Consider the following 22643-nt stretch of genomic DNA (forward strand, 5'->3'; position numbering starts at 1 on the left):
ACAGAGCTACTGAACTGAACTGCTCTGAGAAACAGCCAATCAGAGCAGAGCTCAACATTATTATTAATGACCCTTTCAAATAAGGTAATGGCATTTCATTTACTTTTAAGGAAAAATCCTAGGGTTGTAAATGGACATCTAAACCATCTCTGGATAATTTTTGCACGTAATTATTAAGTCACATACATTTTATTTAGAGAACTATTTAACATTTCAATGCATTCTTTGGCACCTTTAACCAAGTGGTTCTCAAACTGGGGGGTCCCCCTCTTAGGTTCGCAAGATAGTACCAGTAGACCCAGTTTTGACATTTTATAAAAACATGACTTTATCATAAATCCTTTATAATTAAACCTCTGGAAAAATAAGGATACTAACCAACAGCACTACATTATATCATATAGGGGCGGTTTCCCAGACAGGGGATTAGACTAGTCCTAGACTAAAATAAATGTAAGAGTTGTCCAAACCGAAAACAACTTGCACTGACATATCTTAAAACAAATCAGTGCTCTTTGTTTTGCTTCAAAATGCACACAATAATGTTTTTAATAAGGCATGTTTGTTAAAACTAGTTATATTTCCTAATTAAACTAAGGCCTAGTCGTAGCTTAAGCCAATCCCTGTCCAGGAAACCACCCCGTTTTGTTTCATTCAAATTCTAAGATGTTTTTATGTCATGAATTTTCTTTGGGAGGCCACAAAAGGATACACCCTACACAAGAGGGGGCGCACGCCAAAAAAGTTTCAGAGCCACTGCTTTAACCCATCATTAAACCCAATGCACACCATCCCAATACCATTATATAAACAATCCCGTTACCAGATCACGAACAATAAACTGTTTAAAAGGTAAATAATGGCTTTCTGCAAAAAAGTGCCTTTACCTAAAATTGTAACAAAGAAAGCATGAGCAACACACCCAGCAGGGGGCATAAGAACACAATTAAACCTCTATGACAAACACAGACATTGAGACACTGTTTATACCAAACAATATATTTTATTTGTCGTCCAACACCACAGCCCAGCCTTAGGAAGTGGTTCAGTACCAAATTCAATGGAGTTACACATGACGAGCATCAACACAGGAGGGGGCAGGGACAAGAAGACAACCTATTAGCATTTTTCTGTTTTTGTTTTAATAATCATGTCTTTTCTACAAAAAAAACAAAACAAAAAAGCCCACCCTCCAGTAGCTCAGATGTTGTCAGCGCTGCACTGTATAGCTGTACACAGCCAAGCAATTAAAAAAAAAAAAATTCCGCAGTGGTGGCAAACAGCGACAGCCTGACCGCAGTCCTTGTCGGATAGACACGGGTATGCAGACAGTAGCCTGAGCGTCACTGCAGAGTTGAGTGCTGGTTTATGGGGGGGCCCCTCATAGTCACCCCCTTACCTGTACCCAGACCAGCTTACATACGTTTTTAAAACAAGGACCGGGAGACCACACTGCATACATCTGATTACTGCTCCTACTGACTCTCAAAGTGTTTTTCTCTACAGTAAAAAAAAGGAGAAAAGAAAAACACTTTATTCTTTACAGTTAATTCTTGTTTGTGCTTTTTTAATAATACTATGATCTGTATGAGGTCTTAGTTTGGTTTTATCATACACTGGAGTAGCAAAGAAACTTAAATTTAAAATATTCTGTACGCCCCACAGTACACAGTATTTTGTGGTGTTGTGTCATGTATTGGCCACAAACGACCACCTCGATCCCCCCTTTACAAATGAAGATGGAAAAACCTATAGAAACCACTGGTAGAATCCCTTTAACAACACAAGTACAGTACACACATACAAAGAGCATTTCCTGTCTGGAGGGAAGTGATGCAATGAGATGTAAACATATAGCCAAGAGGGTGCACCTTGTGACAAAAGGTTCCTTGACTTTCCTTTTTTTTTACGTTTGTTCGTTCAGTTCTTTTATCCAACAGTCTTGGTTTCCACCCATGTATAAAAGTACAATGACACCTCTAGACTTTCATACTTGGTTTGCTGTAGGCTTTATATGTGGCAACGTATCCACAAAATCAAGCAGATATCCTTGACGCTACCAAGTCTTGTGAATTCCATTTACATTCCCAAGTTTCCATAAAAAAGCCTATTCCAAACTGTGCCTGAGTCCAAATCTGAGGAAAGCACACATAGCCTCTCACACTTCCATCTGTTAAATGACATTAACCACTGGAAAGGATTCCCTGTGAACACATCCATGAGTATGTGACAGTTACCCATCACTGTGTAAGCTATAAACCTTGTTCTACCCATGTGTGTGTATGTGCACAGAAAATGTCCTGGTTTCCACACATCTCTATAAGAACACAGAGTTTCTTTTTGTATTTCTTTATGGTGGTGTTTCTATTTCACAGGTTACGACGTTTAGATGGTTCGTAACTATAGTGGAGGCTCAAAACATTATATTCCCAGGGTTTCCGGGGCCAGGATTAAATCCCATGCCCATATCAGCTGCCATACCTCGAGGCCTCATCTGAGAAGGCATCATCATAGTCTGCTGAGGACCACTCATCCCTTGTAGTGACATCATCATATTAGGAGAGCCCACAGGCCCAGGGTGGTTGTACATCGGCCTCTCTTTTCCCTGCATCATTCCAGGGCCTCCCATCATTCCTGGCTGCTGCCCAGGAGACAACATCCTGTGCTGCGGCCCCATCATACCCTGACCCATGAAACCAGGGGGCCTCATGGGATTATGGCCTGGGTTACCCATGGGCATGTCCTGTGGTCCCATGTGTCCAGGGCCTGGAGGACCTCCCATTCCCTGCATGGGGAGGCCCATCCTTGGGTTGCCCTCACTCATCATCCCCTGCATTTGGGGGAAGCCAGGTGGGCCGGACGGGTGGGGTGGCTTCCCACCAGGGGCGTCCCCACCACGAGGGAAGTAGGACAGAGTCTGGCTGGGCTTCTCTGAAGGAATAATCCGAGAGAGATCAAACTCGGGGATGCCTGATGCACCTGGTCGCATCACCTCATGCAGATCCGAATCATTGAAGACACCCGGCATGTTATTGAACTCCTGTCCTCCTGGGGTGTTAGGTTTACACATACCTGGCTCTCCACCAGGCCCATGAGGCATACTGCTCATTCTGCTTAGTGGACCACCTTCTCCTGGGAAACCCATTCCATGAGGGAAGCCACCCTGGGGCCCAGGACCGTTGTGAGGAAAGGGAACTTGCTGTGGAGGTGACTGCCCCGGGGGGAAGCCCTGTCCTCGATGAGGAAGACCTATGCGTCCTTGTGACATCATCTGATTGTTGCCCATGCCAGGGTCTTGGGAGACAGGGTTCATCATCATACCATGAGGCATCATGCCTGGGCCCATAGGCCCACCATGAGGAGGCATACTGGGGCCCATGGGGTTAGGTGAGGGCATCTGGTTTGGCATACCATGGGAAAGTGGCTGAGAGCCCATAGTATTCATCCCCATGGGGCTGAGAGAAGGCATGGGGCCAGAAGAGTTGGGCGTCATCATTCGAGGATGTCCTGGATGATGGTTTAAACCCATTCCTAAGAAATAAGAATAAAAACATTGTCATATTGTGGCTAATGACTCTGGAAAATGTCACATTAAGACTACACACAACACTGCATGTTGTCTCTTACCAGACATGCTGTTGTTCATAGATGGCAGGTTTGGAGATCGAGCAGGCGGCGAGTCGTCATCGGAGCTGGCCACAGTTTTGATTGCGTCATGGTAGAGGGGTGTAGAGCTCGGCATGGCAAACTTGGACATACGAGACATCATAATCGAAAGAGGATTTTGGGATAACGTTGGCTCTGGGGGCATGGTGTAGGGGCTGCTGGATGGAAGACTTCCTGGAACATTGATGGAGCCTGGTTGACTGGTGGAACTACTGGATGGAGGAGCTGAAGGATTACCACCTGGAAAGGTGAGTATAAGAAAGGCGTTAATAAGAAGAGGAAGGAAGATCAGCATTAACCAGTGACCTTATCTTTGACGCATATTGGGTCAATGGTTGCAAACCCAATAAAAAGGTACAGCTGTAATAGTAAAATTTGCAGTTATAATAAACAAATAAATCCGCAACACACAATAAGTTAATTCAGCACAATGAATAAAGATTGCATCTACATGTACAAGAACAAAATAATTGAGGCATAGTACAGATGTGAGGTAGGATTTTAATTTGTTTTACCTTGTTCTACACTGCCCATCATATTTGGTGATGTCATACTAAGGGGAGGCTTGTTCTGAGGAATTCCTGGGCTTTGCATGGGTGGTTTGGGTGATGATGTCCAGCCTGGAGAGGGGGCAGGAAGGGAAGGAGACTTCATATGGACGGGTGATGCCCCTGCTGATCCCATCATGGGAGGAGATTTAATTGCCGCCGCTGCTGCTACGGCTGCAGCTGATGGTCCACTAAGCATGCCAGCCAGCTGGGATGGTGTCTGTGGGGACTTGAGGTTACCTGATGGTGAGCCCAGCATAGGTGACTGGACCTGCCGCAGTGTTGGTGACTTCAGCGGGTTGACATTGGGCGAGTTCCCAGGGCCAGACTGTACACTCAGGTCTGAGGGTTTTCGACCTATATTTCTCTGACCAGGTGGAGGGCCTGAGCTGTTGGGACCTTGGTTGGGAGGTAAAGGAGGCATGTGACTGAGACGACCATTTCCACCAACATTACCTCCTCTTTGGTCTGGGCCAAAAGGGGGCTCGCCTCTGGGACCCCTTTGATTCCCAGGGCCTTGGGGACCCATGCCAGGAAACTGTCGATTAGGTCCCATGTTGAGATCACCTGGGTGAGGCTGGTCAGGGAAAGGATGCCCTTGCATCATTCTTTGTGATGTAACAACCACATTGTCAGGCATTGGTCCTCCACCTTGCCTCATCTTCATTATTTCCTCTGGACTAAGATTCATGGTTGGATCTCTCATCTTGGGGGGCATCATTTGAGGATTAGGCCCCATGTTTACATTAAGATTTCCAGGTCCCATGCCAAATTCACCCATGTCACGGCCAAGTCCTTTTACAAACTCCATCCTAGAGGAGGGGCTCATGGGGCCATCAACTGGCATTCTGGGAAACATCATGCCACCCCCATTCCCAGGCTCCATAGGTCTTTGGTTACCCATCATTCGATTCATCTCCATCATCATGCCATGTGGAAGCCCCATGCCTTGTTTATCACCCATACCCTGATGGAACATAGCATCCTGGACAGACTGAGGGTTGGGAAATCTTTCTACTCTTCCACCTGGACCACCAAACATTCCTTGGCCAGGTGGAAACCCCCTCCCATCTCCCATTTTGGGCATATCATCAGGCCAGTTCATTCCCGGTCTGGGCATAGAATTGGGCCCTCCATCCATGTCAGGGTTCATCATACCTGGGAAGCCAGGCATCCTCTGCATGTGTGGATGCATGCCTCTGGGGCCCATGTTCATCTGTTCAGGGAATGGTTCAGGGCCACCAGGGCCCCAGACTTCTCCAGGGTTCATCTGGTAGGGTGGTGGTGGACCTCGCATCATCCCTCTAGGTCCACCCTGATGAAGCATCATGTCTCCCATTGGTCTGTGCTGCATCTGTTCCTGTTTGCGCTTTTTCTCCTCATAGAAATCCTGCTGCAGTTTTAGCCAGGCCATTTGTTCTGGTGTCATGTGGTCTCCATGCTCTCCACCCTGGCCTGGATGTGAGTTCATAGGTCCTGGACCCTGCGGAGGAGGTCCAAGGTCATCTGGGGAGAAATTCATGTCTCTAGGAACTGGCGGGCCAAAGGGGGGTCCATCTGGACGTGGCCCTCCTGGGCCACAAGTTTTCCCAAGATTTTGTGACTGGGCCATCATGGCTTGAAGAGGCCCTTGTTCTTGTTTCTTGGGGACCCCTTCCAACATTGCAGCATTGGGTGGAGGTCCGCCCATGTTTCCTTGACCCATGGAAGCCATCTCTTTGTCATCTGGGAAGAGCATGCGCTGTATATCACGCAAAGTCTGTAAGGAACGCTCACGATGCTCTAGCTGCTCTTGAGAAAGTCCCTCACTGTTGTCCCCCATGCTAGACATGATCTCATGAGCCAGCTGCTGGTGATGTTGAGCAGTAAGCTTAGCATCTGCTCCTTTAGGCAGATCTAGGGATGGGAAGCTATGTTGAGGACCAGCATTTGGAGGCTGGTTAGAGGCCTGGCTACCAGGTGTCCCAGCAGAATTGCTACCGTCATGGGATCCAGCACCATCTTGTGGGCTACTGCTAGGGAGGCTCTTAGAGTCCATACCCCCTGAAGGTGCACTGTCTGGAGGAAGGCTAGATGGTTTGGCCCCCTGGCTTGGCTGCTGAGGTTGGGTGGGTTGCGCTTGAGGTTGCTGCTGCTGGCCTGACTGCGCTACTTTAGAGGCTGCTTGGTGGTTCTGGTCACTAGAGTGAGATGAGGGCTGTTGCTGGGACGAACCTCCCTGCTGTTTTGTGTCAGATCTGAGGGACCCAATCTGATTGTTCTAAAACAAAACATAAATTAAATAAGATTATTTTTTAAATGCTTGATACTTAGTAGCAAACGCAAAATGGTTCCCTTTTGCTCACCAGGGGTAGCTGAGGCTTTCCACCCTTGCCGTTAGAGATATTATTCATGTGATAAGTGATGATGTTTTCTGCATGACCTGTTATGACTGCATCTGCTGCCCTGCAAAATACACAAATACGCAGAATTAATAACTGCAGCTGTTATTGGTGAAAACCATTGCCAAGTTTACTTTTAAAAGCCAGAGTTCACACTTATTTTATTCCACTCCAGTCCTTAAAACGGCAAAAGGGAAAACTTTATATGCAATCTCCCGATCCACATTCAGAACACCACTAGCAAAAGAACACCAGACTCAGTCCAATCTATTTTGATGGCAGAAATGGCACTTCTATGTGAGACTCCTTATGGCCACAGCATGTCTGACAGAGTTTTTGACACAGGCTGCCACTAATGCTTGGCATCCCACAGTCTACCATATGAGGGTCTCTAGTTTAGGCAAACATGTTGCTGTTGATGCGCGCATACTTCATCTTCTACCCATTACTATAGGTTTAGACTTTAGCTCAGCAAAGGGAGAAATAGACCTCACTAACTGTGTGGAGAGAGAGAGAGAGTAAAAAAGATAAAGATGGGCTTTGCCTTTACTAGCCTGACAAGACCATGGCACGTCAGCGGTGCATGTTCATGCAGTCCTTAAATATAAAATTACAACGTTCTTTATGCTCTAGCCTTACAGTAAGTCCTCAGTGCATGTTATTTTAAAATATATCATTTGTTTTTATCAAAATGTGTAACCTTGCTTGTCTTCTGCCGATACTTGGACCATTTACGTTTTAGGCATTACACTTTTTCTCCCCGACAAATACAAAGCACATTCTATCAATCAAGCAACAAGCACCACCGATTATTAAAATGGCTTAATACTTACTTGTTGGCCATCTCTGTGGTGAAGACGTAAACAACCTTTGACCCAGGTTTCTGCCCGCTCCCCAGTTCAGACGCTGTGCTTTGTCCTCCAACTGTATTGTGGGTTGGCGTGGAGGCAGAAAGAGAGCCTGGATCTGGCTTTATGTCTGAAGAGTTACAGTCTATGCAAAGAACATAAAAGTTTAAAAGATAATCATCACAGAGCAACGATTACAATAAGATTATAGCATATTGCCTTTCCTTCTGTTTAGGGATTCCCAAGTACTGCAATACATTGCAATCTTTTTTTATTGACTGTAGCAAGCAGCGAACTGTAGGCAAGACTTCTAAATATTGTTTGCAAATTACATTACTCATATTAAATTGTTTATGTTATGTAATGCTGTACTCTTTATGTTTGATACTTAATATCGATTATACATATTGAATTTGTGCCATGTTACAATAAAAATTGTCATCAGGATGTTCATACTTCAAGCTCAACTGCATTGCAGATCTTAAATTGAAATACTGTAAAAACAAAAATGTTGAGAATACATACTGAAGAATCCCGTGTCATCATCGTCGCTCTCTCCACCTGAACACCAATCTGCACCGCTGTAAGGCAACCGTCGCTCTCCAACACATAACCTTTTCGCTCTACTACCTAGTTCTTCAGGAAGACAGAAGAAAGAAAGATTGTCCATGAGATGGTTATGAGGTGCATTGTAAGGATGGTTTCTCAGACAGAGAGAGAATAAAAAAATGCAACAAATCAAAAGTGGTGGACTAGGGTTACACTGTTTTAGCAACAGGCTATGAACTCCCTCTCTCAAGACACTGTAAAAAGCTTCCGAGTTTCTATTCCTGATCATATGAGTGGTCTCCTGTGAGATACTTTAGTTAGTCAAGTGCAGACAAGAAGGATAAGACAATGTAAACAACTTCACTCCTCTTAAAGGAACAGTACACCCAAAAATGATTCTGTCATCATTTACCCTCATGTGCTTTTATACCCGTGTAAGTTTCTTGATTCTGTTGAAGATATTTCAATACACCGTTGCCAGCAACCACTGACTTCCATAGTGGGGGAAAATACTATGGAACCAAAGGGGCCAGTTACCAGCATATCAAAATACCTTCTTTTGTGTTCAACAGAAAAAGAAACTCATACAAGCAGGGCCAAAAACGTTTAGTTTAAATAATATTAAAAAATATTTATTATTTTTAAGAATTTATAAAAATGTCAGCGAATGGCGATTGACATGGTTGTTGCTCGCACTTGGGGCGGCAGTGGTTGAGTGGTATATGTAGGTTGTCTACAAATTGGAAGGTTGGTGGTTCAATCCCCGGCTCCACCTGACCAAGTGTCGAGGTGTCCTTGAGCAAGACTCCTAACCCCAGCTGCTCCTGATGAGCTGGATGGTGCCTTGCATGGATGACACGTGAGGCAATATGTAAATCACTTTAGATGGCCATTGGTCTTTAAAAGCGCTTTATAAATGGTCCATTTACCATTTGGTGGTTGTTGCTCGCGCTTGGCGGTTGTTGCTCGCGCTTGGCGGTTAGCGGTTGTTGCTCGCGCTTGGCGGTTAGCGGTTGTTGCTCGCGCTTGGCGGTTAGCGGTTGTTGCTCGCGCTTGGCGGTTAGCGGTTGTTGCTCGCGCTTGGCGGTTAGCGGTTGTTGCTCGGGCTTGGCGGTTGTTGCTCACGCTTGTTGCTCGTGCTTAGCCTACAGCAAATGCTATAAGAACAACATTTTTCTTATAGAAGACCAGAGTGGTTTTCAAAAGTAATTTTCCCAAAAGGTACACTTTTGGAAGGGGTTGTCTTATAATCAGGGACATCTTAAATTGGGACAATACGAAACCGGCAAGCGCGAGCAACAACCGCCAAGCGCGAGCAACAAGCGCGAGCAGCAACCAGCAAGCGCGAGCAACAACCGCGCTCAACAAGCGTGAGCAACAACCGCCAAGCCCGAGCAACAACCGCCAAGCGCGAGCAACAACCGCTAACCGCCAAGCGGTTTTTCTATTTTCTATAAGAAAAATGCTTTAATTTTAAAATACTTTTCATACGTTAAAGGGGACCAGTTTGGTTCACCAGATTCTTTAATACTTTTCATATGGCATACAGTACCATATATAACCTGCAGTCAATTTGGATTTGATAACAATTAGCCTAGGCCAGGGATGGGCAACTTCAGTCCTGGAGGGCCGGTGTCCTGCAGAGTTTAGCTCCGACCATAATTAAACACACCTGAAGCAGCCAATTAAGGTCTTACTAGGCATATTAGAAACTTTTAGGCAGGACCGGACCGAAGTTGCCCATCCCTGTCCTAGGCTATCCATCTCATGTGAAAAAACAAGTAGCCTATTTAAAGGTCATGTTCTTTCTGATCCGATTTTTTTAAACCCTAGTTAGTGTGTAATACTGCTATAATAGCATAAATAATACCTGTAAAATGATAAAGCTCAAAGTTCACTGCCAGGTGATATATTTCCTTTAACAGAATACCCCTTTTAAAGCCTACAGCAAACGGCCGGTTTGGACTACAGCCCTCTACTTCCTGGTTTAATGATGTCAGTAGAACAGTTTTTACCTAATCTCCGCCCACAGGAATACGTCAGTCGCCAGCTAAGCTAACGGCAAGCTAAGCTGCTATCGAATCACAACACACTAAACAAACTACACAATCAGAACTCGTTACGTATTTCTGAAGGAGGGATTTCATAGAACAAGGAAGACATCAGCCCGTTTTGAGGACAGTGAAAATAGTGACATACAGATAAGTAAATTTTGTGAAAAATACCACGCTTTATTTTTACACGTGAAACATGAACACATTATATTGCGCAGTGTAAACACAATCAAAGCTTCAAAAACACAGGAAGAACGAGACCTTTAATATTTCATTAATAGTAGAATTCTGCCTTACTGTAAACGACTGTAGTTCATCAGGTTGCTTCAGTCCAGGTAAACTTGGTTATGTGTATTTGGCGCCACCTACCGCATTTTTGTATGATCTTCATGTAACAGTCTAAAACTCGAATTTAACGCAACATCGTTTATTGAAAGGCATTTCCATGAAAAACGTCCTTGCATACAGGTTTAGAACAACATGAGGGTAAATGACAAAACATTTTGGGTGAACTATCCCTTTAATTACACGACTCTACCCATTTACAGATGATATATTAAAAATTTGGAAAATTGTGTAGGAATATTTTAGTGTTCAACTTAAGTGTGTTTTCCTAATACAGGTAGATCAGAAATTCGTTTTACTTGCTCTCAATATGCAATAGCGAAAAAAATACATATTTTACTATGAAATGTTAATTTTAATCATAAAGAAAATGAATTGCCATCAAAACAGAATGACATTTCATTTTTACAGCAACACATTGCCTTTCTGATTAAATATTTTAAAACCACTAACAACGTTAGGACATTCAGCAGCAAGAATGCCTACTACAAACAACAAGACATCTTTTTGGATAAATTGCAGCGTGAACAAGACATTAGAAAGACGTGTAACTATGACAACAAAGTACCACTACTGTTAATGTCTGTAACTGTGGTTAGTTCCCAGACCACAAAATCTCAATGAATCCGGGACACATTGGGGTCAAATGGGATCACCAGACTTCCTGTATACAGACAACACGCAACTCTCAAACAAATGGCCAGCTCAACAGCTTGAACAAACAAAAACGCACAGCGAAAAGGCCCAATAAGCCGTCTCTTTGTGTACATACAAGCACATCAGTATACAATAAGAAATCAAACAGGTTGGTTATGTACGTTTGTGCTCCTCGGCCAAATGGCTTGGGCTTTGGGTTAACTTCAGTACACATGAACAAGTTGCGTTACATCGGCGTCAGCATTCAAAAGATATGAATATACATTTACATATTTTAAATACTAAAAGCTTTTCAGTAGCAGTACAAACTGTTAGAGAAACATTAGGATCAGAAGGTTGAATAAAATCAGAACTAGCGATTCCCAATTTGTGAATGAATCACTCAAGTTGGTTATATTTTCAACGAATCAGGCAAAACATCTGAATCAAAAGTGCTTTCTGAGGCAGAAAAATAGTAACAGGATACACGAACATACAGAGTGCTGAAGGAAGCGAAATATTTACTTTCAGTCAATAGAAACCAAGCGTGCAAATCCAGTCGTTTAAAGAGGGTTTTAATTACGTTTAACAGCTGCACATGCTGGTTATGAATGCCTTAAGTCGACTACATTTCCAGCCAAGATTATCAAAACTTTAATAGTACACAAAAGCACATAAAAGTAGAGATGCAAGGATATTTAATTTTTCCAGCCAATACCGATTATTCAGAATGACACCTGCCGATTTATTCATATAATGACTACTGCATTATCATGTTCTCTTTTGATTGACAGAATATATCTGCCATGACTATTGGCTGTTTTAAACTATCGGTCGATAGCCAAAAGTGTGAAAATTGCTTTTATCGACCGATATATCGGTCCATCTCTACTTAAAGGTACAATGATAACCATGCATATGGTGGTAACATGGTAATAATTTAGTACTGTGGTATATCAGAATACAATTGAGAAGTTTCAGATGCAAAACCCTCTTAAGTGCACCTGACATATTTTGTTGTAAATGAGCATTTATTTTTAGGTTCGGTAATTTACTTTAAATGGCAATGAAAATGTTTTTATTCAGTAATTGAAATGCCTTATTTTCACAAATGTCACTTTAGTCATTCACTGCAAAACATGCAAACTTTTTGGGCAAAAACCTCTACTAAAGAAAATAATCCACTTCTTCGCATAGGGCTGTCACAATGATTAAATAACCGTCTCATCGTGATTGTTTGACCTCATCGGAATGATTTCAGATCACCGCAATGATTGCACATCTCTTTAAAAAACACAAGGGGGAGCACGTGTATAAGTTAGACCGTATCAGATGGCACTCCTTAACTGACAGTGTAACGCAAATTTTCAGTTTTTGAAAGATATATTCATTAAATAATTACTTGTGTATTAATATTTACTGCCAGAAGATTTCATTTAAATAATCACAACAATGTGTGAAAATTATTTAATGAAAAAAAAAGTATTAGCATTAAAATGTCAATACAATAAAACATGCAATTAATCGTCATAACTAGGGATGTCCCGATCAGGTTTTTTGCCCTCGAGTCCGAGTCATTTGATTTTGAGTATCTGCCGATACCGAGTCCCGATCCGATACTTCTATAATACATAAAAAAAGAATAAATAAGAGCGAAAAAACAACCAGGATGTTCCTTATGTCATGCCGCACGCATTGCTGTTTCTGTGTGGAGTCAAAAGAGTCTAACTCTGTGCCAGCGCATAACTACAGATGTGTTAAAAAATAATGAGAATATATATAGTATATGTACAGGGGTTAAATTGGGATTTGTTTTGTGGGGATGCTCTGTTTGGAGGGAGGGTTCTTCGAGGGGTAACGTGTTTAATCCTGATGACAGCAAAGCCACTGGTGTGTTTCAATGACATTTTGGACCTCTGATAGGATTTTATAAGTTGTTTTAAAGCTGTGCCACATGTTGACCCAAACTTTAAAACCTGAACTTTAAATTATGCAAATCTATGAGTCTGACACCCTATATGCATTTGTTGCACATGTCATTATGCACTATTGATCAAACTTTGAAGGAAGTTATAAGAATCAACCTCCTTGACTTATTCTAGGCATAAGATAGGCTACCCAAAAAGATTCAATTAACAAGAAAAACAACATACTGATTCAGCAACATGTCTTATAAATTAGCCATAGAAATTCCCTAAGCTGGTCAGCAGTTAGTTATAAAATACCTTTAGTTAGGTCGTAATTAATCTGTATAATCAAAATACATTATTTTATTAAACTATACAATCAGTTGTATCCAGTTATCTAGTTAACATATTGTAATGAGATGAGTGACGTGGCTAGACATACTTTAAAACTTTGTTTCTAGTCTTCTATTAAGTTTTCTCCACTTGGGCACCATTTTTACCTCTCTCTCTATCTCTCTCTACAGTATCCTGCGCGAATGCGCGTTCTTGAGGTTCTGAGACGCGGAGCTGCGTCTGAGCACATGGTGACAAAAACGATCAACGCGTAGTTTAAATGAGCGGTAAAAGCCCGGTTTTGTCGTGGGTTCCTTGCACGCAAGTGTGTGAAGCCTATGACTGAAAGCACGTCAATAGGCTTGTTCGACTTCATGCGGCGCCGCAACAATCGACAGCCGGGTGACGTCAAACTACCGCGAGAGTGATCCGCGAAATCATACGGAGGAGTTTGCTTTTAAATCGCTCTCGCGGAACTTTGACGTCATCCGGCTACCGGTTCTTATGGCGCTGCATTAAGTCGAACAAGCCTATTATCTCCTCATCAGTTCACACGCACCAGCGCAGCGCGTACACTGGCGCGGAGCAGAGCGAGACCTTTAATGGATTTTAAACCCTGCATATGTATCCGAGTCCTGATCGGGAGGTAACGTCCGATTCCGATCGAGTCTGAAACCACGTGATCGGGGCCGATTTCCGATCACGTGATCGGATCGGGACATCCCTAGTCATAACCGCCACAATTTATTAGTCAATTAACCGTTAGCCAAATTTCATAATCGTGACAGCCCTATCTTCAGACACTGTCTGAACATTGAGAAATCAATTGATTTACCCCAGAATAGAATTGCCTGAGAAAATCTATATATCGTATCTTGGCAAGATGTCTATGATACTAATAGAATAGCACTGCTAAACACTAGACACAGCGTATTATGAACTAAGAAAACAGCCAAGGAAAAATTTCTTATAAATCCAAAAGGCACTACAACCAAGCAATGGCCCTTTGGGCTGTCCGGTATACAAAAAGGAGGTGGGGGTGGCTCCCCCTGATTTAGCAAGACAGATGGTACATTCCCAAACCAGGTTTTTAAAGTGATGTTCCTACTAGGCGACATACATGGGTGTGGATGTCTTCTTGTGTACCAGTTCAGCGTTTACTGCAACCCTGAGGTGGTATACATGAAATAAAGTGAAAATGTGTGACCCTTGGGATACGTCACATGCATGCATCCTGGTTTATTAAAGGGGTAGTTCACCCAAAAATAAAAATACTGTTATCATTTACTCATCCTCATGTTTGAGTTTGTATGAGTTTTGATGAACACAAAAGAAGATATGTTGATAAATGATGGTAAGCACACAGCTGCCGTAACCATTGACTTCCATAGTAGGAAAACAAATATTATTGAAGTATTGAGATAAATGATGAAGAAGATATTTTGATAAATGGTGGAAAGCACAGAGTTGACGGTACCCATTAAATTCTATCGTATTTGTTTTTCCTACTATGGAAGTCAACGGTTACCACCAGCTGTGTGCTTACCATCATTTATCAAAATATCTTCTTTTGTGTTTATCATAAAAAAGAAATTCATCCAGGTTTGTAACAACATGAGGATGAGAAAATTATTTTTTGGGTGAACTATCCCTTTAATAAGGCAATCTGAACAGAAGTATGCCATGTTTAGTATCAAAACGAAAAGGAAATCTGAGACCAAAACCCTATGAAAAAAAAGCAACGCAACAAAAAATATTTTAAAACGGGCAGAATAATAAGCCAAAGTAGTGCCATGTTTGAAATCTCAAATTCGCACTTGTAAAGATAAATAAAATGATGCAGAACTAAGATTATGATGATATGAGCAAAGGATGGGTAGATCAAAGTTCATTTGATTCCCAGAGAACACACACACGCATTCATAATTGCTTTTGAAATTGTCTGCCAAACGCATAAATATGCAAAATAATATACAAGATGTTTTAAAAACCAACCACAGAGCAAAGCAGTAACATTAGCGTGTTCTACCACAGCATGAACGATCTACACAACTAGCTGCACATCAAGTCACCGCTTAATATAATTACCTGACCAAGATACAGGAGATGATTAAAACCACACAATCCAAGAGGTCATCTAATAGCACATTATTAAGTCATTCCTACAACGAATGAGACATTTTGAATTCGAGAAACAACAGCTATTTGTTGGTTACCTTTCTGGTCCCCTTCATTGCTAGGCGTTCCTGTATCCCTTTGTTCAAATGACTCCACAGAAGTGCTTCTCTCTCTTTTAATCTTGCCTTTAGCTCCATTGCCTGAACTCAGGCCTTGTCCATTTTTGAGTCCCATACTCCCTATAGGGCCCTGGGGACCTTTGGGGGTGTGGCTTCCACTCAGCGACTTCGGGTCACAAGGAGAGGGCTGGGATTGGCTGCCGGCACCCCCTTGCTTTCCCTGGTTGGGCAGTTTGGAGTCCATCTGTGCGGCACTGGAGGGGGACATCACGGGGGGCGACCTCACCATGACCTCCTGCTTGGATTTTGGACTGCTGAGAAAGAAAAGGAAAGTAGATATGGTCAAGATCTCAACACGATTTCAGTTTAGCACAAATAAACAAGGAGGAAGTAGGAAACTAGTATAAAAAAAGCATGTTAGTAAGGTTCAAGTTAAGCTACTAAAATGTCATAATTTAACTAAGGCCTAATACTGGCTTAAAGGGACAGTTCACCCAAAAATTTAAATTCTGTCATCATCATTTACTTTAAAATTTATACAAGTTTGTAACAACTTATTGTTCTGATAAACACAAAGAAAGATATTTTAAGAAATATTTGTAATCAAACCGTTCGTGGACCCCATTTACTTCAATAGAATAATTTTTTCCTACTATGGAAGTCAATGGGGTCCACGAATGGTTTGGTTACAGACATTTCTCAAAATATCTTCCTTTGGGTTCATCAGAACAAAAAAATATACAGGTTTGTAACAACATGAGAATGAGTAAATGATGACAGAATTTTTAATTTTTGGGTGAACCATTTCTTTAACCTAAGCCTTGTTTAGGAAACTGGGCCTAAGGGTTAAAGTTCACCCAAAAATAAAAATTCTGTTATCATTTACTCATTCTCTTGTTGTTATAAACCTGTATAAATTACTTTGTTTTGCTCAAAACAAAACAAGATAGTTTGAAAAATGATTTTTACCAAGCATTGGTAACACCATTGTATTATTTCTTCTTACTGTAGAAGTGAATGGTGCCCCAGAACATTTTTCAAAATCTGTTTTGCTAATTGTAAAGGAAGATATTTTAAAGAATGCATGTTACCAAGCAGATCTGGGGCACCATTGACTTCCACTGCATTATTTTTCCTATTCTGGAGGTCAATGGTACCCAAGATTTGTTTGCATTTTTCCGAAACATTTTTCAAAATCTGCTTTGCTTAACGGAAAGGAAGATATTTTGAAGAATGCATGTTACCAAGCATATCTGGGGCACCATTGACTTCCACCGCAGTGCTTTTCCTACTATGGAAATCAATGGTGCCCCAGATGTGTTTGCATTTTCCTGAAACACTTTTTCAAAATCTGTTTTGTCAATGCAAAGGAAGAAATTTTGAAGAATGCTTTTTACCAAGCACATCTGGGGCACCATTTACTTCCACTGCATTATTTTTCCTACTATGGAGGTCAATAGTGCCCCAGATTTGTTAGCATTTTTCTAAAACATTTTTCAAAATCTGTTTTGCTCAACGCAAAGAAAGATATTTTGAAGAATGCATGTTACCAAGCAGATCTGGAGCACCACTGACTTCCACCGCACTGTTCTTCCTACTATGGAGGTCAATGGTGCTCAAGATTTGTTTGCATTTTTCTGAAACATTTTTCAAAATCTTTTGCTTAACACAAAGGAAGAAATTTAGATGAATGCATGTTAACAAGCAGATCTGAGGCACCATTGACTTCCACCGCACTGTTTTTCCCACTATGGAGGTCAATGGTGCTCAAGATTTGTTTGCATTTTTCTGAAACATTTTTCAAAATCAGTTTTGCTAAACACAAAGGAAGATATTTTGAAGAATGCATGCTACCAAGCATATCTGGGGCACCATTGACTTCCCCCGCACTGTTTTTTTCTCCAATGAGCTCAATGGTGCCCCAGATTTGTTAGCATTTTTCTGAAAGAATTTTTCAAAATCTGTTTTGCTAAACGCAAAGGAAAATATTTTGAAGAATGCTTGTTACCATGCAGATCTGGGGCACCATTGACTTCTATTGCATTATTTTTCCAACTATGGAAGTCAATGGTGCCCCAGATGTGTTTGTGTTGAACAAACATATTTTGAAAAATGTTTCAGAAAAATGCAAATGAAGATATTTTGAAAAATGTTTTTAACCAAGCAGATCTGGGACACCATTGACCTTTGTGTTCAGCAGAACAAACAAATTTATACAGGTTTGGAAAAACTTGAGGGTGAGTAAATGATGACAGAATTTTCATTTTTAGTTAAACTGTCTCTTTAAGAGTTAAAATATGTTAGTTAATGGATATTAGAAGTATGAGATACCCAATCAATCTTTTTTGGAAAAAAAGTAAATAATAATACATGTTTATTGTCATGCGCCTTTGCCAGAAAAAGTTGTAAGTTTTGATGTCTTGCCACAATCACCTTTAACTCAACGGGGAAATTAAGGTACCACCTCCTTTAAAGTTGCTTGAAACAACAAAAAACACAAATAAACTTACTTGATTTGAATTTTTGGTGTTTAAACTTACAATCCCACTGCTTTCCATTGTTCTAAAAGGTACAAGTTCTTTCTCTAACTGTAGGAAACGAACCCGCCAAAACATGTAGACCAGAATAAAGAAACCGAGACAGCCGAGTCATATTTGCGTTCTTTGCAGCTGACAGGGCAATTACTGCAGCCACACCCTGAAAACATGCCTTTAAATAATAGGAGGGAAATCTTAACGCGTACCATTGACGTAATTACAGTGCTCTCATTGACCTAATGTCCTTGCCCCGCTCTCTGTTGACAAAGCTCCAAGTTAATATTTAATCAAAACCCGTCAAACCAGATCTCCCACACGCTAGCCTTCGTCCATACCAGACGCCGCAGTTCGGAAGTGCCTGGTTACCCAGGAACAAGTAAACTCCATTGAAAAGGACTGGATTGCTGGACCTATGAATGACTGCTCATATTCTACATCCACCGATGACATCATAAAAAAATCCAAACAAGAAAGTAAGATTAACACCAGCTTTTACATTCAACAGCTCAACACGCACAATGCGAAACGCTTTCCAACAAGCAGTAAAATCCAGCTTCGAATAATTGCTCCAGACATACACAAAACAGCCCGTGATTAGGATATATGCCGTTGCGCTCACTGTAGGGCTCCCAGGAGCCCCAGCGCTGGCTCCTTAACCAACTCCAGATCTCAACGAGTCAGCCATTTTGGATCCAGCGTCCAACGCTGGGTGGGATGCGTAAGCTACGGCTGAGCCGAAGTGGGTCAGTTTCTCATATGCTCAACAAGGTTCTGGAAGCTCTCCAGGTCCATTTCGCCTTTAGGGCACAGCTCCCTCTTCATTTCTGCTAGAGTTACTTCATCGCGCTGGTTGCCGGCCACAAGAGACCGCTCAGCGGCCATAAGGAAGGGTGGAAATGATTTGTTGGCGTGGTGGACCTCCATTAAAGAGATATGAAACCATTATGAGCGTACAAGGACTTGATGTTTTAATAAGTTTTATTCACAATTAATCCGCAATCCATTTGTCTTACAGCATTCAAACTGCTAACAACCTCCAGGATGGGACGTGCTATAAAACGAGGGCTGTAACAAACAATTATTTTGGTAAGGGATATGTTGACTATTTCTTAAATTAATGAACTCAGAGCCCTGTAGTTTCTATAATTTATTAAAAAGCATGGGAGTGCAATACTCTCCTTTCGTCAATGTGCAAACTGAGTGCACAAATCTAACCAACCGATAATGATGTTCGCCATCAACATATGAAGAGTTTGGTTCCAAAACGCAATAAATCCATTTTGACTAAAAATGTGTTTTCTATACCAAGAAAGTGACAAGATGAAAAACACTATTTGGGTGATTCTCACGAAACCATTGAAACACCACAGCACTAATGATTTTAGCTTTAAAATGTGTAATATAGTAACATTAAAAAGCATCAGAATTAACACAATACTGTGTTCTATCTTGCACAATGTGTTATTTCAACATAAGAATTTATAATTGGAAATTTTATCTCATTTTCTGCTGAAATTCTCATTACCGCAATGTGTCCGGATGTGTTTGAACATGCGTTATGTTGTAATTTAATCAAATTAACAAAAAAATATTAAGAAAAAAATAAATGGATGTTTTGCTAGACCACTTTAGATGACAGAAAAAATATTTACTGAATATTCATGTATAATAATAATGAAGAAAAATTAGGAAAATGATGTGTCCATGCCTGATGTTCTCATCCTCCGCAACACTTTTTGAGAACAGTTTAAGCACACATACAGAATTTTAATAAAGTTTGATTTTGAGTGACCAAGCACATGGACCAGTTACTTCAAGATGGCTACCAGGTAAGATCATTTTTTTACAGTTTATTTTAAATATTGTCTTGTCAGAATGCTTACACGACATTTTGATTATCATTACCGCAACAGATGCTTATTAAATGTTAATGTAATTAATAGAAGCATAATACTTTGATTTTAAATGCATGTGCAGAATCTCCAAATTATGTTCTTTCAAGTTTGTCATGATGTCATTTTGAAAATATGTCAGTGTTGATGTTTTCTGACTGTTGCGGTAATGAGATTTTTTAGGACTCATTTTTTAAATTATGTTACAAAAAGTGTTAAATGATAAGTAAAAGCTTTGAAATTAATGTTCCCATTAACTCCAGACTTTGTTTTTTAATGTCTGGTGGGAAAAAAAGTACATTTAAGCAATTTTTACATTTTCATGCTTGACAATTTTTAAAACCAAGTTTTCGTGAGAATCACCCATTTACTGTTACAAACTTTCACATAGCATCTTTAGGTTATAATAACATAAAAAATTCAAATCCATAATTTTATTTTCTAAGATTTATTATATAAAAAAAATTAAATTCCGCAATAAATGCAATAAATCCATAAATGCACGTTTTTTTTTCAAAAACATTAAATGGCATTAGTCAAAACACTTACTTTGTCATATTAAGAACACTGTCATTATTGGGACGTCGTCGCTGAACTTTTTTGACAGCGATCAGCTGTAAAATGTTTTGGTCTTGCTCGAATTCGTTGACTTTGCATAAAATAATGGAAAGTTTTTCATAAGATCCCCTGTGATCAATGTGTTAGCATGATAGAAGCTTGATGCTGTCGGGAGAACAAGCAATAGCCGGCATTTTTCCTTCGCCCGAGTGCCTCTCACGTAAATCATTCGATTTTGATGGCTTACGTTTCTTCCCCGCCACAGAAAACCACCACAGGTTTATCAATGCCATCAAAGGTATTATTTAGTTTTTTGTTGATCACGAAGTACAAAGTAGATGAAGAAAACTAGGATTATGTGTGTATTTAAAGCGCCGCCATTATTGTTTAGAATGCGTGGAATGGTGCGCTGTGATTGGCTGAGTGGATTTATTGCATTCTGCAGAAGAGGAGGACTGGCGTTTGTCGCAGTTTGGAAAAAAAGAGAGAAAAGATGACAGAATAAAACGGCGTATATTGTATTTTGGACTTTTTAATACTCACCAGATACAATAGTGATTTTGGCTGTAACTTTTTTTTTTTAAATGCCGTTTATCGTGTTTGGAACCAAACTCTTCATATATTAATCAGCTGCTTAGTTTCTGCAGCTAAATGCAATGATTTATGGGACATCTCGCACACGTAGAGTTCACTCACCTCTGAGTGTTAGCCGATGGAGAGTTCCTCACTTTGGGATTGCTGGAATGCATTGACGTCAGTCCCGGGGCGACAGAGGCAGGAGCAGTAGAGTGCTGGTGCGGACTGGGCGTATGTCTGTGGGAGTGCGCGTGAGCACCGGTGGGCGTCGTTTTGGCCCGGCCGCTCCTGGGCCCGGCGTTGGGGGTTGCGACAGGGCTGCTGCAGTCCCGGCCCTCCTCCTGCCGTTCTTTGGCCCTCTCCTTCCTGCCTGAAGCGTTTCCCGCGGTTCCAGTAGCTGTGGCGGTTGCCGAGGCCGTCGCTGTGGCTGCTGCTGCTGGTCTCTCCTCCTGCACCTCCAGCATTCTCTGTGTGGGCTTGTCTGGAGTCTCCCCGAGGAGCCCTCACAGCCCCTGGCCACACTGCAAGCAAACAAACAAACAAGCTTTGTTTAAGACCACGGCAGCAAACGAAATGCTGAAGTTATTTACATTTCATTAATAGAAACTTTCCTAGAGTTATATTATAGCAATTCAATGCAATAAGTAACCCTGCCATAACTATTGTGTATTTTTGTGTATATATTGTGTTGTGTATGTGCCTCGGTAAATGTACAGTTTGGGATAGGGTTCATGTTATTTGTTTGTCTAACTGAATACTGTTTGTATAGAGCACACACCCAAGACTTTCCCATCACAACGGCACGTGCGGTTGGTGAATTAACAATAAAAGTGATTAATGGGTACAGAATGTAAGAGTACAATATGGTAATAAATTTATTAGAGATAATAACACACCCACAAAAACACAAACTTTATACAACGTTATAGTTGTGTTTGTAGTTCACATGTATGCAGACATACAGAAGAGCTCTGAATAGATACCACAAAACCAGTCGCGAGGGTCATTTTTTCAAATTGAAATGTATACATCATCACGGAGATACGACAATTTGAAAATCTGAAAATTTATTTGGTTATGCGTGCAAAAATCTAAATATTGAGAAAATTACACTTAACTTTCGCCGGGAGCGTATTTTTTTTTAAGTTACCAGTATTTTTCATGATTTTGACAAAAGTTTAATGCCTTCCAGAAAATGTTCTTCTTTAAATATATAAACATATAATATATATTAAATGAAAGAAAAGACCCTCTTCAGGGTTTCCCGCAGAAAAATTTGTTGTTTAAGGTTGTACGGTTAGGTGGGTGGGTGTGTCCGGGGGACGTGGCAATCAAATGGGCGGGTCATGATGAAAAGAAATGATGAAAAGCTGCGGGAAACCCTGCTCTTTTTTCAAACAAACAAAAAAGCGTTTCATCCTACCTTCATTAGTTCTCTTTTTATCACTTCTTAAATATGGGTCGGTTTCTTCAAAAACATCAAATTTTGAGCAAAAAGCTGAGATACTTGCATTTTTGCTAAAGACTTTTGATAGCGATCAGATTCAGAGTGATCCTCAAAACATACACGGACATA

The 22643-nt window shown here is 41.1% G+C and overlaps 1 protein-coding gene across 7 annotated transcripts in view; it reads right to left on the reverse strand.

Annotated features, from left to right (window-relative positions):
• Positions 1–983: 983 nt before the first annotated feature.
• bcl9 (BCL9 transcription coactivator) overlaps positions 984–22643 on the reverse strand; it is a 141401-nt gene continuing 119741 nt past the window's right edge. For 4 of the 7 annotated variants that reach the window (XM_055204597.2, XM_055204599.2, XM_055204595.2 and 1 more), the window contains 8 exons: positions 21188–21588; positions 15484–15818; positions 7969–8079; positions 7429–7588; positions 6560–6659; positions 4182–6474; positions 3628–3906; positions 984–3531 (listed from right to left, as the gene is read on the reverse strand). In XM_055204597.2, coding sequence (XP_055060572.2) covers positions 2414–3531; positions 3628–3906; positions 4182–6474; positions 6560–6659; positions 7429–7588; positions 7969–8079; positions 15484–15818; positions 21188–21531 — 4740 coding nt within the window. In that variant the 5' untranslated portion in view covers positions 21532–21588 and the 3' untranslated portion in view covers positions 984–2413. Of the gene's footprint in view, positions 3532–3627; positions 3907–4181; positions 6475–6559; positions 6660–7428; positions 7589–7968; positions 8080–15483; positions 15819–18014; positions 18130–21187; positions 21589–22643 lie in introns of those variants that run through there. The other 3 variants (XR_012365600.1, XM_055204600.2, XM_055204601.2) reach the window with 3 other exon arrangements.

Source organism: Misgurnus anguillicaudatus, chromosome 3 (genome assembly GCF_027580225.2).
Source record: "Misgurnus anguillicaudatus chromosome 3, ASM2758022v2, whole genome shotgun sequence".
NCBI lineage: Eukaryota > Metazoa > Chordata > Actinopteri > Cypriniformes > Cobitidae > Misgurnus > Misgurnus anguillicaudatus.